The sequence below is a fragment of the Microtus pennsylvanicus genome, chromosome 9 (genome assembly GCF_037038515.1).
Source record: "Microtus pennsylvanicus isolate mMicPen1 chromosome 9, mMicPen1.hap1, whole genome shotgun sequence".
Taxonomy (NCBI): Eukaryota; Metazoa; Chordata; class Mammalia; order Rodentia; family Cricetidae; genus Microtus; species Microtus pennsylvanicus.
In genome coordinates this window covers 9,968,382-9,985,400 of record NC_134587.1, presented here as the reverse complement: position 1 = coordinate 9,985,400, position 17,019 = coordinate 9,968,382, and the positions used below count along the sequence as shown (strand labels likewise).

General features: G+C 43.3%; 1 protein-coding gene and 1 pseudogene across 1 annotated transcript in view; one reads left to right on the top strand and one right to left on the bottom strand.

Annotated features, from left to right (window-relative positions):
- Ola1 (Obg like ATPase 1) overlaps positions 1-10,740 on the bottom strand; it is a 119,457-nt gene extending 108,717 nt beyond the window's left edge. The window contains exons 1-2 of the mRNA XM_075984882.1: positions 10,595-10,740; positions 9,217-9,317 (exon numbers count right to left, since the gene is read on the bottom strand). Of these exons, the coding sequence (XP_075840997.1) occupies positions 9,217-9,317 (101 nt within the window). The 5' untranslated portion in view covers positions 10,595-10,740. The remainder of the gene's footprint in view (positions 1-9,216; positions 9,318-10,594) is intronic.
- Positions 2,352-2,866, top strand: LOC142856735 (large ribosomal subunit protein eL21 pseudogene; annotated as a pseudogene).
- Positions 10,741-17,019: the final 6,279 nt, after the last annotated feature.

Genomic DNA, 17,019 nt, shown 5'->3' with positions numbered 1-17,019 from the left:
ATGTCATACTACTTATTTTTAAATGTATATATTTTAAAGACATAATCCATTTCACTCCCAAAAAGGTTGCAAGGTTGGGCCAGTGAGAAGGCTCAGCAAACAGAAGTGCTTGCACACATAACTGGCAACCAGAGTTTAATCTCCGGCACCTGCTATGAGGGTGGAAGGCAAGAACTCACTCCACAAAGTCGTCCACTGACACACCAGGTATGCATGCAAACACTCCTGCACATATACCATACACACACTTGTATAATACATATTTTAACTTTTAAAGGACTATAAAACAACATAATTTAAAACGTTAATATGTAGACATAGAACAGCTACTTTTTAAAAGAGAATTTGCATTTACACCGAGGTCTTTAAATGTCATGATTATTAAAAATGGTCAAGACTTCACAGAAAAATAGCTAATTTCAGGTCTGGCACAAAAAACACACGTAAGATGAGCTAAGTGTAATGACACATGCCTGCAAAACTAGCACTTCAGGCTGAGGCAGGAAGATCTTGAGTTTGAGGCCAGTTAGGGCTATACAGAAAGATCCTGTCTCAAACGAGAAAAATACAAACAACAAAGAAATAAGCTGGAATTTCAACTTTTCTCACAGAACAGCAGGAAGCTATTAATAGTTATGGAGCCCTATCAACAGAAGTGAGTGCCTGCCATCCCCACTATTTCAGGAAGGTGAGGCAGGAGAGCTTAAGCCCAGGATCACAAAACCAACCTTGGTAACACAAGAGAGAGAGAGAAGGGGGAAGGGGAACGACACACACACACACACACGCACACACACACAGAGTATCTAGAGCCAACTTTAAAAGGCACACTAACCAAAGGTCCATCAATCTGAGCATGAATCAAAATGGCTAAAACATATTATAACAAATCAAATATTTACTATACATAGTAAATAAACCTCAAAAAATATATGTTGGTAGGAGGCTGCTTGTTGGTCCCGGCTGCTCAGCTCAGGAATAATCACACATAAACTGTATTAATTAAATCACTACTTGGCCCATTAGCTCTAACTTCTTATTGGCTAAGGAAGATGAGCATTAAAGTCATCTTGTCCTTGTGTTTTTATATATTTCTATTCTTTTGAAACAGGTAAGGGGTGGATCAACAGCTCACTTGGAAAAAGACTTACTGAACAAGCATAAGGAACCAGTTTAGATCCCCTGAAAACCAGACTGCTTCCCCCAACTACAATCCCAGTGCAGGTGATGCAGCACCAGGCGGATCCATGGAGCTAGCTAGCTAGCCAGTCTAGCTGAGTTGAGTACCAGGATTGGTGAAAGACCCACTCAAAAACTAAGGTGGAGGGGCTGGAGAGATGGCTCAGAGGTTAAGAGCACTAGCTGCTCTTCCAGAGGTCCTGAGTTCAATTCCCAGCAACCACATGGTGGCTCACAACCATCTATAATGAGATCTGGTGCCTCTTCTGGTGTATATATGTTAACAGAACATTGTATGCATAATAAATAGATAAATCTTTTAAAAAACAAAACAAAACTAAGGTGGAGACTCTCCTTCCTGCCTTCCATCAGTTCCCCCAGTCTCATCCCCAGCCCTGTGGCAGTCAGCTTGCAGGGGCCTCTCCTCCTGCACAACTCTCCTGTCCTGACGACTCCTCTACACCCTGCAGCTGATCCAGCTTTCCTCCTTCCTGCACACCTGCTCAGGCCATTCCTGTTCCTTTGTGCCAGCCACCTCCATCTAGAAATACTTTCTACCTGAGATCCCCAGTAGCCACAACCTGACCTGGACCCAGATCAGTGTCCAGCTCTCCATCTCCTACAGTAGATGGGAAGAAATACAGAGACCCACATCTGGACAATATGCAAACAGTGGCAGACTTTTGAACTCAGTCTTAAATGGGGCATCTCCATCAGACCTCCCCTCAGGACTAAAGATCTATGCAGAAGAGAAGAAAAAATTTTAAGCATGGGGGATGGAAGACACCAAGGAAACAGTGTCTCCCAGACAACAGGACTGACGCAACATAACCTCGCAGAGACTGTGGAAGCATGCACAGGACCTGCACGGGTTCAAGACAGATGGGGGACCAGTGCTGAGGGAAGTAGACATGAGCCCCCCATCCCTAACCCAGAAGCTATCTCCAAGTGCCAACTGCTCAAAAAGTTTCCAATGGAGTCTTGTGTGTGTGATCTCTCTCTCTCTCTCTCTCTCTCTCTCTCTCTCTCTGTTTCTGTCTCTCTCTCTCTCTCTCTGTTTCTGTCTCTCTCTCTCTCTCTCTCTCTCTCTCTCTCTCTCTCTCTCTCTCTCACACACACACACACACACACTTAAGAGAGGCTAACACAAAAAAACTCCTTTTTGGATCTTTCAGTAACTCGCCAAAATGACAAACACAAAGGGAAAGAGGAGGGGCACTCGCTATATGTTTTCTAGGCCCTTTAGGAAACATGGAGTTGCTCCTTTGGCCACATACATGCGAATCTACAAGAAGGGCGATATTGTAGACATCAAGGGAATGGGCACTGTTCAAAAAGGAATGCCTCATAAATGTTACCATGGCAAAACCGGAAGAGTCTACAATGTCACCCAGCATGCTGTGGGCATCATTGTAAACAAGCAAGTTAAGGGCAAGATTCTTGCCAAGAGAATTAATGTGCGGATTGAACACATCAAGCACTCAAAGAGCAGAGACAGCTTCCTGAAGCGGGTGAAGGAGAACGACCAGAAGAAAAAGGAAGCCAAAGAGAAGGGCACCTGGGTTCAGCTGAAGCGCCAGCCTGCTCCACCCAGAGAAGCACACTTCGTGAGGACTAACGGGAAGGAGCCTGAGCTGCTGGAACCCATTCCCTATGAATTCATGGCCTGATGTACAAAAAGAAATAAAAGACCTGCACTATAAAAAAAAAAAAAAAAAAACTCCTTTTTGGAGATGTTTATCTCATAATGTTTTACATGGGCATTTTTTACCTGGTCTCTTGCTTACAAATTATGGTTTCCGATTTTGTGTTTTTAATGGTGTATTGTGTATACATATATGTATATTTTTTGGCTTTTATGTTTGTTTGGTTTATTTGCCTGTCCTCTAGAGAGAGAGGGAAGGCATTGAATTGGATGGGTGGAGAAGTGGGGTGAATCTGGGAAGAGATAAGGAAGGAAAACCAGAATCAGAATAAATGGAAAAAGTGTATTTTCAACAACAACAACAACAAAAAAGACTGGAAATAGACTAAGGCAGAGGCCCTCCCCACATCAAATTCAGGCTTCCATTTGCACACATGTACACACACACAATGAGAACACATCAAGGCCACAATGAGAACACATAAGGGCCAACTTGAAAGAGCTCCCAAGAGCTGAAGCCAAAGCAATTTGAGCAGCAAAATTAAGAGGTAGTAATGGATTCTAATCCAAAGAATAAAATAAGCCTCATTAGTACTGATTAGAACTATACAAATGATTTAATAAATAAGTAATTCAATATACAAGGACAAGGAGCATTTCAAAGAATACAAGAAGAAGAAATAGGAAAATTACCTTTGCATAGTGATAATTTTGTTTGTGATCTAACAAATGAAGCCTGCCTGAAGATCAGAGTCCAGAGCTAAACCACTAGTTAGGCATAGAGGCTAGGGAAATGGTGGCACACACCTTTAATCCCAGACAAAGGTGGTCGGATTTCTGTGAGTTCAAGGCCACCCTGAACTACCTGAGAATGAATCTGTTTAAAAGAGAAAAAGAGCTCACACAAGGTAATCCCAGCACTTGGGATCACAGGCCTTTAATGCCAACAGGAGAGAGGTGGACACAGGAGTGATATGGCTGGGTGGAGAGAGGAACATAAGGCGGGAGGAGACAGGAGCTCAGATGCAATCTGGAGATGCAGTCTGAGGATTTGTAGAGAAAGGATCCCCCCTTCAGTCTGGTAGAGGTAAGAACTCTCTAGTGGCTGACAGCTCTGTTTCTCTGATCTTCAGTATTAACCCCTATATCTGACTCTGTTTTTTAAATTACTAATTATAATAATTATGGAATGCCATATTAACAATTCCTACAGATAGGACCTACTGAGACCAAAGAATTAAAATGCAGTAAAAATAAGGCAAGCCAAGTGTGGTAGCTCATGCATTTAATCCCAGCACTCAGAACTTTGAAAGCAGAGGCAGACAGATCTCTATAAGTTCAAGACCAGCCTGATCTACATAGTAAGACCCCATCTCAAAAACAAATAAAATAAAATAAAGCAACTATTGTTGAATACCTATCACAATATATAAAGTATTTAAAATTACACATATGTATTAAGTTTATAAACATATATAATTAAATATATACATATAAAAATTTAAAACATGTGACAACTTGCGGGAGCTGTTTCTTCCATCATGTGGGTTCTCGGTGGAACCCTGCTTAACTGTGTCAGTTCTTTTAAATGAAAATACTATGATCATCAATATTTGCAGACTACAAAATATCTTCCTCAGAGTTCCTTTACAAAAGGGGAATGAGAGGGATGGCTCAGCAGTTAAGAGCACAAGATGCTTCTGTTCGTGCAAAGGACCTGAGCTTGGTCTCCAATACCCACACAGGAAGGCTCACAATCACCTCCAGTTCAAAGGGAACCTGAAGCCACTAGCCATATGCATATACACATAATTTGTTTAATCTACAAATGAAAGAAATCAAGAATGGAACCAGCTAGAAGGAAAAAGTTGTAGGCATACTAAAGAACAATTCCCTGAAACATCAACCAAGCAAGAGAATTACTTTCCTGGGTAGTTCTAGAGTGCTTGAACAGAGAATACCACATGTCTCACAGCGGCGAGTTTGTGTGTCTGTGTGTGTGAGAGATGCACGTGTTTGTGTGTGTGTTTTAAAATATAGACTACATTTCCTAACCTTCCTTGCGACTAAATTTTTGGTTTTGATTTTGGAGACAGGGTTTCTCAGTAGTTATGGAGCCAGTACTGGAACTAGCTCTGTAGACCCGTCTGGCCTTGAACTCACAGAGACCCGCCTGCCTCTGCCTCCCCAAGTGCTAGGATTAAAGGCACAAAGGCACGTGTCACAACTAAATTCTTGTGACTACTTTCTGGCAAAGGCATGGTAGCAGAAGTGCTGAGTGGTACTGTGCTTTAAAGGGAAGCGCTGCTAAATTATTGAGTTCTTTGGGTAAGCAGCTGTCTGCAGTTCACAGCAACCTAAGCTATAGGAAAAGGCCACAATCCTAGGGATTGCTGAGCCAAAAAGAAACTGGGTTCCCTAAGGCTATCAGAAAGGATGTCCACAATGACTAAAGTAACCAACCTATGACTATACAACACACTAAACTCTTTAAGCCAAGGTATTGGGGATATTCTAACATCCATAACTCAAGCTAATGCCAAGCAAGAAGAGCTATCTATCCCTGACACAAGTCTAGAACACTGAGCAGTTTCCTAAGAGCTTTAATACAATACAATACAATACAATAGTCTAACAAGAGGCAATTTACCAAGAAACAGTAAGACAGACCTAGAAACTAAATGTCCATACTCTTAGCATGATACTCTTTCTCCTTCATTAAAAGCAGTATCAAAAAACATGTGTCTTTATCACTAAGCCTACATACAGCTATCAAAGGGGGGAAATTATCCCATTCACAAATAATTGTTACTTTCCACAAATAATTATTGGGTGTTCACTATATTACTAACACCAGTCTAGGCACTAGAAATATGTCAATAAACAGGAACAACACAATCTCTTCCTTTATGGAACTGAGAGTCTAATTGGAGATGCCAAACAATTCATTCAATTAGATATTATGTATGAGACATTCAGAACAAAGACTTGCACATAATAAATGTTCAATAAATGTCAGATTCGCTTTCCAGGCAAAGGGACTTATTCCTGTAGTACCAGCACTCAGTAGGCTCAGGCAGGAAGATTTTGGGGAACTCAAGGGCACAGTAAATTCTAGATCAGCTTGGGTTACAGAATGAGACCTTGTCACAAATGATATATGGTATGATATGATGAGACCTTGCCAGAAATGATATAGGATAGAATAGGATAGGATACAAAAATCAGCCAGGCTCAGTGGTGCATCCCAGCACTAGGGAGGCAGAGGCAGGATGATCTCTGTGGGTTCAAGACTAGCCTGGCTTACAGATCAAGTTCTAGGACATCCAGGGCTACAAAGAGAAACCCTGTCTCAAAAAAAGAAATAATGAAAAGAAAAAAGAATCACCCAGGTCAAGAGTTCACACAGCTGAGGCATGTGGATACCTGTTTGTATCACCCGAGCTCTTATCCTTCTGTAGCACGAATTCTAGTTGGTCTGAATAATAAAACCCAGAGTCAGATATTGGGGTTAATGCTGCAGACCAGAGAAGCAGAGAGGCAGCAAATAAAGAGTTCTTTTACCTGTACCAATGCTCAAACTGTAGGGGCGATCCTGTCCTCAGACGGCATGTCCCGACTCCATCTGTCTCCACCAAACCTCTGCCAGCACTGAGCTCCTGTCTCCACGGGCCTTATACTCCTCTTTCTTCTCTCTTCCCAGCCACATCATGCCTGTCTCCACTCCTCTAGTGCTGGGACACCTTGTGTGAGTTCTGTTTCTCTTTCAGACATATTCAATCTTTTTTTTTATTTTAATTTTTGTTTTTCAAAACAGGGTTTCTCTGTAGCTTTGGAGACTGTCCTGGAACTAGTTCTTGTAGATCAGGCTGACCTCAAACTCACAGAGATCCACCTGCTTCTGCCTTCAGAGGAGTGCTGGGATTAAAGGGGTGCGACACCACCACCCAGCAATTTAGGCAATCTTGTAGCCCAGGGTGGCCTTGAACTCACGCGCCTCTGACTGGGGTAAAGGTGTGTGCCCATCACTCCCTGGCCTCTTGCGGCTTGCCTTTACCCTTCTGATCTTTAAGCAAGCTTTATTTGTTAAAATACAAAATATCACAACAAAAGTCTAATTGCTCACTCTTCCAATGGCTTAAAATAGTCAAGGTTTGTGTATCATACAGTGAACCCTACCTGATACAGTCTAATGGAAAGACCGTTTTATAAAAAGAAATTTTACACACGCACAGTTGTCAAAATTGAATAAACCGTCACTTAAAAACAAATGAATATTCACAGAAGCCCTGAATTAAATCTTCAGGTCCTCCCTAACAAAACAGTAAATTCAAGCCACATGATGGCTCAGCAGGTACCTACCACCAAGTCTGAAGACCTGAATTCAACCCCCTGAACCCACAAGGTAGAAGAACCAACTCCCACAAGTTGCCCTCTGATCTCCAATATCTGCGTAATCACCCACAAACAAAAATAAATAAAAATATAATTCAAATATTTTAAGTAAAATGTTACTGTATGTAGAACATACCTCATAAAACTAGAGGACTATTTTGAAGCTGAAAGCATAAATACCATATTTATACTGAATAATAAAATCTTTCAGGTTATTTTCTCATATATTGTTATTATACTCTATATACCCCCGGGGAAAAAAATGTACATAAAAAACACTTAAGATCTTAAGACGGCTCTTTTCAATGACTCTCATCTGAAGTCAAGATGCTCCAACTACAGTGATTCCAAAGAAATGAAGGCTAGTATCTAAAAACTTTCTTATTAGTGCAGAAAAACTCACTGTGAACATTATAATCATATTTTGCTTTCAACTGTATTGACAGTACCCTACAGCACCTGGCTTGATTACTTGTTTTGCTATGTTTCCACTCTTATTTATTATTACTTTACAAGAAGACTCTAGCACAGCAGGAAACCCGCTCCACAGAGCCTGAAGTTGGGACAACCATATCAGCTAATGCTTTACATCACAAGAATCTAAAACAGGGGTACTTGAGCATACCATGTGCCATTCACTGAGGACTCTGTAACAGGAGCTCCAAGGGGCACAGAGAACACAGTTGTTCTAATGCCACTAATATAATGACCTAAAACGTGCACCCCAAAATGTCCTAGTGATCCTCATAATCCACGCTGTGCCTATTACCCTAATCTTTTTTTTGTTTTTTGTGTTTTTTTTTTTTTGTTTTTGTTTTTTGGTTTTACGAGACAGGGTCTCTCTGTGTAGCCTGGCTGCCAGGAACGCACTCTGTAGACCAGGCTGGCCTCCAACTCGGAGATCCTCCTGCCTCTGCCTCTTGAGGGCTGGGACTAAAGGTGTGTGCCACCACTGCTTGGTTTACCCTAATCACTTTTAATATGTATGAGTGTTTCTTGTTTTTGAGACAAGATCTCTCTATGGCCCAGACTGGCCTCAATGTCACAGTGATGCTTTTGCATCAGCCTCGCAATGCTAGAATGAAGTTGTGGACCGCCACGCTTGGCTAAGAACGCTGACCGTGTAAGTTACATGTGCAAACAACTGTATGATAAACCCCACACATACCTTCTACCACTGCCTTATGTGCAAATTTATGATACATAGAGTTAATTTTAATTTTGAAAACGACAAAATTCAGTACTCTGTTTTCATAATTCTCAAGTCTAAACACTTTTTTGTGTACACATGTGTGTGACATGCATTTTTATGTTCAAAAGTGTGTAGACATGGTGTATGTGTGTATAAGGCAGCCTGATGCTGACATCAAGTGTCTTCCTCAAGAGCCTGCCACCTTACTTACTGAGGCAGAGTCTGTTGCTAAACCCAGAGCTCATCATTTTGGCGAGACTGGCTAGCCAGCTTGCACTGAGAATTTCCCGTCTCAGCCTTTAAACATGGCGTAACAGAAACTCTTTACCCACTTTCCAACAGTATATTCGAAGGACTCACCTCTTTCTCCAGTAAAAATTCGCCCTCTAGACAACCCTCTTTTCTCAAGAGTGGTAGAAAGAAAAATAGTTTTAAGACTATTTCCTAATTGTTCTGCTACAAGGCTCCAGCTAACAGCCTGGGTAGGATGTCCAATTCCAGCAAATGCATACAATGTTTCTCCCAACATCTCAGGCAAATATAGCAGATTTGCCTCATTGATATTTTAACTCTCCTTGCTTCTTCCTAAAGTTAGCAAAACAATGTAAATAATTCGCTTCAATGTGTGCAAAACAACTAAAATTAAATAAAACACATGTAACTTGGAGCCTCATTTTGTAGAAATAATATTCTAGCCCTGTTCTTTTTTCAAGTTGAGTTCTTACTGCCTTTTGAATTCCTATTTCTACAACAGGACCCAAAAGTCTATAAAATAAAAATATGAAAAGTCTCAGTGTTTACTTACCCAACATTTGGCAATCCAACAATACCAATTTTCAGTGAGGTGCCAAATCTTCCAATGATTGGGGGTGGTTTAATTCCATCTCCTCCCTTTTTCGGGGGCATCTACAATGTCAAAACAAACTTTTTAAAGGCCTCTACAAACAAAACACTTCACTGTATATAGAATATATTACTCGGTAATAGACAATAAAACATACTGTATGTACCAATCCACAACTAAAATAAGAGTAAAATCCATTCTGTTTTCAACAGGAGGAGGAGGGGCTCTGTAAATATATCAGATTCTAATGTTTGTCAAAGAGTCACTTCTGACTAGTCCCAGAAAGACTGTGGCAGCAGGAATCAAAGGTAAACATAAAACTTAGTTCCAATCTTCCATCCTGGCTGCTGACAACCACCATCCTAGCCTGCCATATTATAGGAAGGAAGGAAAGCACTCGGAAGCAGGGGCAGAGACCCAAGTCAAAGAAAACCCATCTGGAAACGCCGGCAACCAAGCCACCTGTCACCAACCACTCCTCCATCACCCGGGCCCTGCCCTTTCACCTTGTTTCCCACAACGGTCACGGCTAGGCTTGGAGGTCCTCCTAAGCCAGACCTTCCCACTATGACTGCAGGCATGGCTAGTCAGTCCTTATAAAAAATCAGTCTTCAAAACCCACCTTTACCCACACTGGCTGCTTCTCAGGCGCTCACCTCACCCCCTTTTAAATTCCAACCCTGAGCTCCAAGCACGCTTAAAAGCAAGGGCCCTACCAATAGGCTATTCCAAATACTTTCAACCTTCTGATAGCCAAGTCCAAACTTTCTGTCTCTGCTTGCTCGTCCTGGCTCCAAGGTCCTCTGGGCAAAATTGGATCCCACTTTTAACACCGCAATAGGAACGGACGAGAACGGCAACCTCGCGTCTCAGAAGCTGGAAACTAAAACTGTCCCCGTCTTCTGGCTGGCTTGTACCTCCTAGGGGCCCCCGCTCCTCAAGTGCTATTCCAACCTGTAATCCCAGATGGAGAGGCCAAAGATCTGCCTTCTTAGGGTCTTGACACCTGTTCCGGGCCCAGCTCCAGGCCTCCAATGAACAGCTGCATGGGGAGAGCAGGTCCAGTGCTGTGGCCTACGAGGGGTGGCCTGCGGCGCAGCGGACCAGGACCCCCACACACCACCTTTCCCCTCCTGGCGTCCCGCCCTGAGGCAAGGCTGTCCCCAGACTGCGGCGAGGGCCGATCTCGTGGCGGCGCGGCCTAGTCCCAGGGCGCCTCATTCATCCACATGCCCCACGCCGTCCGCTGCCCTCAGTCCATCCCGGCGACCCGGCTCCGGCCTGGCGCCAGCCTCCGAGCCACTAGCCTGGGCGCCCGTGGACTCCCACAGGAACTCACCGTGCAATGGGTTGACGATCACGCCGGGTACCGGGCTGCAAAACCAATGTAGCCGGCAACCTGAGGTGGGGAGGAAGGCGGAGAGAGCGCAAGCCCGGCCCTCCGCCGAGCTGCACGCACGACGGCGGAGGCGACGGAACGGGCGGGCCGGGGCGGCACCTGTGCGCAGGCCACGCCCCACGCGGGCCACGCCCATTGGCCCGGCCGCCGGACCCCCGAGTGGGCGGGGCCTGCGAGGGGGCGGGCACTTAGCTCGGCGCTAACGCTTCCGCATCTCAACACGTGGTCTCCAGCAAAGCCTCGGCGTTTCCTTCCGCTCGGCTGCTCCCGCTCCTTCATCCGTTCCACCTTGGATTCCCGTTGGCCCTGACCGGCTGAGCCGAGATCCGCCTTCCGCCACGATGCAGCCCGCCTCCCTTTTCCAGTAACTTCTTTCAGACGGGCAGACGGTGAGAGGCCGTTCAACTTTGTTCCAGGAAAAATGGACCGAGGAAAACTTAGGATCCGAGGCGCCCCTAGCAACCACAGAAGTACAGAAAACATTTAAAGAACCGCCATACCCTTCCCTGCTGTCACAGGCACATCCCTTTTCTCAGGGTGGTCAAAAACAGAGGCCTTTGGAATTTGCATAACCTCCGAGTTATGAGACTATTGCGATCCATCTGACGAGGTTATTGGGGGGATAAAATAATATATATAAAGTCTCCACACTTGCCGGCTACACTATGAACTCCTCTGGAAAAAGTAGTTTTTAATTAGGTTTTCTTCAGTGACCTTCAAGTATTTGTTGCCTTGAATGTTCAAAAATTACAATAATTTTTTCAAGCATACCACCTGCAAATAAAGGATGTGAGTTTATAATAAAGTCGCATTAAGGTTTTTCTGTCACCCTCTGAGAGAGATCTGAGGAAAGTATTAGAGCTTTTGTGAAAAATGTCAAAGACACAGACAATTTGTCTTTAGTTTTATTATTGTTGAAAGATTGTTAACTGCGGTCCTGTCCTCACTTTACACAGTTATTACTATACACTCAATCTAGTACCTTGTCAGCAAACCAAGTATTCGTAAAATAGATGTCAGGGGAAACCAGTACTAGTACATCAATGTAACTTGTATGAATAGCCCAAAGTCCTTCCTCAATAATAGCTTATTGCTCTTTAGTAATGAAACTCTCTGACTGGGCTCACAGTGCTACTTACGAAAACAGAAACCACAGAAAAAGGAAGGAAGGAAGAAGAAAAGAAAGAAAGAAGGAAAGAAAGAAAGAAAGAAAGAAAGAAAGAAAGAAAGAAAGAAAACCACTCAAGAATCCCAAATAGCCCCTCACTCCCAGCAACCAGCCACTCGAATACTCACTGAAAATTTCCCCCAGTGTGGAGTAGTGGAATCAGTTTCAACTTATCACTGTCTTTTGGCCAAATCTAGCTACTTCTTCCATCTCCAATCTACCCATTCCCTTCAATTCACACCATCAAATCCTTGAGTCAATTACTCTTCTCTTTGTCGCTGTATCTTGCCTCAGCCGGATTAGCTGACTTTAAAGTGCCTTCACAAAGCAGGTCACAAAAGTAGACCCACAGTGATCCTGGCAGCTGCTGCTATTAACACTGGCCCACTACACCAGGGTCCTCAACCTGAGGGTCTCAACCTTCTGAGGGCCAGGTGACCCTTCCAGAGTGCTCACTGCAATATTCTGCATAATTTACATTACAATTTGTAACGGGAGAAAGGTTACCATTATGAAGTAGCAACGAAATAATTTTATGCCTGGTGACCACGACAACACGAACTGTATAAAACGGTCACAGCGTTAGGAAGGTTACGTAGCGTTATAATAACTGGACCCCGTTTCCAACCTACAGCGGAAGAGTCAGGAGGTCAACTTTTATTCACAGGAAATGCCTAATTTGCCTAATTTTGATAGTTTTCCTAAGGGCCCAACTGAAGCAGCCAGGTAGATAGGAGTCACAGAAATCATGGTCAGAGCGTCCCTAGGTGTGACCTCCCTGTCATAAAGCAGTTTTGAGAGACTACTCGAGTGGGTATCTGCAGTTTTACACATGAAGGAGTCAGTGAAATAAGCAGTGGTCGGAGGGAAAACTAGTGTGACTTTGCCTGTCAGGGGGGCTGCTTCTGGAACCATCTGCACAGAGTAAAGTTCAGCACCTCTTGGACTTAGAAAATTGCACCCCTAGTTTTCATAATGGTGATGCTGGCCCAAACTGGAATCAGATTCCTAAGCTCAGCTCATGCAGCGGGTCACATTACCGGCAACAGAATAAAACAGCACAAGACTGCACTGCTTTCTTCAGAATGGCATGATTTAAAACTCAGGGGTTACTTATTTCTGGAACTTTCCATTTAATATTCTAACACTGTAATTGGGCATGGCTAGATAAAGCCATAGGAAGTAAAACCACAGATAGGGGGTTGGGGCTATTGTACGGCAATCAAGATGTCCCATTTTAGGGGTGTAATGGTTCCGTGGTTAAGAGCACTGGCTGCTCTTCCAGAGGACCCAGGTTCAATCCTAGCGCCCATCTGGCAACTCTCAACTGTGACAGTCCCAGAGGATCTGATTTGATGCCTTCTCTGGCCTCTGAGGGCACCAGGTAGCTGCAAGGGTCACAGACATCAGAGAAAACACCTGTACGCATAAATACAAAACAAAAGGGGGGGGCAAAAACTTTCCATTTTAGGAAATGTATGTGTATTTTTAGGTAGATATGAGGCAGTGTGTATGTGTGCGTGTGCATGTGGAAGCCAAAGGTCAGCCTCTGGCATCATTCCTCGGAAGCTGGCCACATCTCCCACCGGGATAACTGAGACCTAGGGCTCACACCCAAGGCAAGGCTGGCTAACCAGTGAATCCGGCAGTCTTCCCGTCTCCACTTTCCCAGCACACAGCCTCCACCCCTGGCTTTTTGTATGGGTGCTGAGGATCAAACTCAGCCTCCCTCATGCTTGCACAGACTGCCTTATACCAGCTAGGGCACCTCCCAACCAGTATTTTTAAAGACAATCTTACTGTTTAGACCAGGCTGGGCTCAAACTCATAGTCCACCTGCCTCGGCTTCCTGAGTGTTGGCATGACAGGTAAATAACACCACATCTGCATAGGTTGCCCTCCTTTCAAAGGCTCATCTCAGAGTCCCCTCAGGTTGTGATTGATCACTGTGATGATACCTATATATCCCAGGCTCCTACATTCTGAAAAGGCTTTATTCCTCTCAGGCCTTCCGTTTTGTAGCATGTGGTCCTTCAGGCCATAATTTGTCGCACCAGGGACAGCAAACCCAAATCAAGAACAAATCAAGATTCTCTTTCTTTCTAGAAGTCATGGTAACAAATGCTATCGGCTGCTTAAAGGAGAACATGAAACCAGAGAGCGAAGGTCTATGTTAGGCACTTTTTTTTTTTTGACAGAGGGCCATTTTAAAGAAAGAAAGGACAGAAATGGGGCAAGTAATCATAAGCTGCTCCTGGAAATTGAGAGAGGAAAGAGCAATCACAAGTTCTAAGTGTCCAATTTCAAATGGCTAATCCATCTAATGGCCTGTTTACTTTTTAACCTCAGACACTCTGATAACCTTGCTTTCTACCAAGAACTTCCATTTTCTGTTTAAATTGGTTTACAGTGGATTTCTAATAGCCAAGCAATACTTGCAGGGGCCAAAGCAGAAAAGAACTTATACCCTCCTGAGAACGATTATAATTATAATGTATGTTGAAGGGACAGTGTTCCTCTGTTCCTCTCCGCCGTAGTTTTAAATGATACAACAGTTCCCCCAGAGTGCTCCACGTAACTGTGATTCTCTAAGAAGCTCTGCTGGAAACGGGAGAGGGATACAGGGTCAGATGAGTTCCAGAAACACTAAATAATCTTTTTGGGCATCTAATGTAATACATTAGATAAGGGTTAGGCTTTTGTTATGTTGTTTAGGGGGTTGATATAAAAACACTTCCTTTTTTCATGTATTCACCTTACGTATTTGACGGTGTTGCCTATATGTATATCTATGCACTGTATGCATGCCTAGTGCCCAGAGAGGCCAAAAGAGAGTGTTAGATACCCTGGACTTGAGTTTTATGGATGGTTATAGGCTGGCATGTGGGTACTGGGAATGGAACCTCTGGCTCACTGGAAGAGCTCTTAACTACTGAACTGTCTGTCCAGCCCCATAAAAACACCTGTTAAATCTCAAGAGCTGGCAAGATGGCTCAGTAGGTAAAGACACTGCCAAGCCTGACCACCTGAGTTTGAACCTCAGGATCCACATAGTAGAAGGAGAAAACAGGCTCCCATGAGTTGTCCTGTGGCCTCCATACACATATACACATACGGACATATATGCAGGCACCCCAAAATAATAAACATCAAAGTGGGATGGCGCATGACTATAATCCCAGCACTTGGAAGGAAGAGGTAGAGGGATCCCTGTGAATTCATGGTTAGCTTTGTCTGATCAGTCCGTTCTAGGCACGTATTCAGTGAGACCCTGCCTCAGAAAAAGGGAGAAAGAGCAGGAAGGAAGGAAGGAAGGAAGGAAGGAAGGAAGGAAGGAAGGAAGGAAGGAAGGAAGGAAGGAGGGAGAAGAAGAAGAAGAGGAGGAGGAGGAGGGGGAGGAGGAGCAGAAGGAGGAGGAAGAGGAGAGAGAGAGAGAGAGAGAGAGAGAGAGAGAGAGAGAGAGAGAGAGAGAGAAACTAGAAGAAACAACATTCAGGGAATTTTAGTTGAAAAAGCCATTCTGAAAATGCTCTATGGCTCCCAATCTATAACAGTTTGGAAAAGCACAAACTGAGAAGGGTGGAGGGATCTATGGCCTAGGAGGACCAGATGGAGAGAGGAAGGAGTCACTGGGCACAGAGGGCTTTAGAACAATGAAATGACTTTGCATAACACAATAATGCTTAATAACTCCACACACCTGTCCTAACCCAAGGATTCACAGCCTCAAAGAAACCTCTAGGGCCTATAGACTTTGTGGGGGAGGTGTGGGCCAGGCTCATCAGCTGTCAGCAGGTACACTGTTCCAACAGGGAGACTGGCAACAGGAGTCCTTGCTTAGCGGGGGAGTGGTGGGCTGTGAGAAATCTCTGTACCTTCCCCTTCATTTTCCTGTGAGGCTAAGACCACTCTTTAAAAACAGAATAAAATAAAAACACCTACTGAAAAAGAACTCTGTGTTCTTCTTACAGGATCAAAAGATTAATTCAAATATTTCACGTATAAACATCCACTGCAAAGGAAATGTTTGGCTAGGATTTCTTTCCTTTAATCAGGGCCATTTCAGTTCGGTCAATGTGATTATTAACTGCTGGAAGACCTATCGTTGGCTTCAGTATTCAAAGACAGACAAGAGCTTGTTACTAAGGGACCCGCATTGGCGACTTGATGGGGATTATCTTAATTGAGGCAGTGATTAATTTTTCTTTCAGGGAACAGCTTCTGCAGGGAATCTTGGATGAATTGCTGTGAAATCATTGGTAGAAAATTAAGTGATGCATGTAACAGGAAGATGAGATCGTGAACTGTTTCCTCTCACTTCTTCTGCCTTTTAACTTCAGTTCTTAACACAAACTTGAACAAAACTGTTTTCTAATGACGCTTATAAAGTAAGACAAAGAACATTGCCTTACAAAGTATCATAAGACAGTGCTAAAATAAAATAAAATAAAACGAACTGTTTATCAAGTTAATGATTTAACCACACAAAAATAATTTGGGGGGAATTTTTTTTTATAACATAAGACTTTGACTATTTTTAGAAATATATATGCTACTGGCAAAAAGGCAAATTTTAAACATTTTAATAGTCCCATATTAAAAAATGTTGGTATCATTTTGAAACTTCGATGAATATTATAGAGTAAATTATGTTAACATGTTTAAATAAAAGCTATAGATAGAAAAACAAAGAAGGGGCTAGTGAGCTGGTTCAGCTAGGAAAGATGCTTGCCACCAAGCTAACCACCTGGGTTCAATCCCCAGAATTCACATAGTAGAAGGAAAGACCCAAACCCCCATGTTGTCATCTGATTTCCCCATGTATACAGAGGTGTACACACAGAGAGAAAGAGAGAGAGAGAGAGAGAGAGAGAGAGAGAGAGAGAGAGAGAGAGAGAGAGAGAGAAATGAAATGTACTAAAACCAAAAATAGCTGGGTATGGTGGCACGGGTCTTTAATCCCAACACTCAGGAGGCAGAGGCAGGCAGATCTTTGTGAGCTCCAGGCCAGTTAAAGTCACATGTAACAAAGTTACAAAGCTACCTGTCTCAAACAAACCAAAAGAAGCAAAAATTTTGTAAGACTATTTCCAGTAAAAATAAATAAATAAATAAATAAACAAACAAACACACAGTGACAATCTGGTATCAACTAATAGACACACAACAATTACGTCATCTTTAAGATTGCTGATTT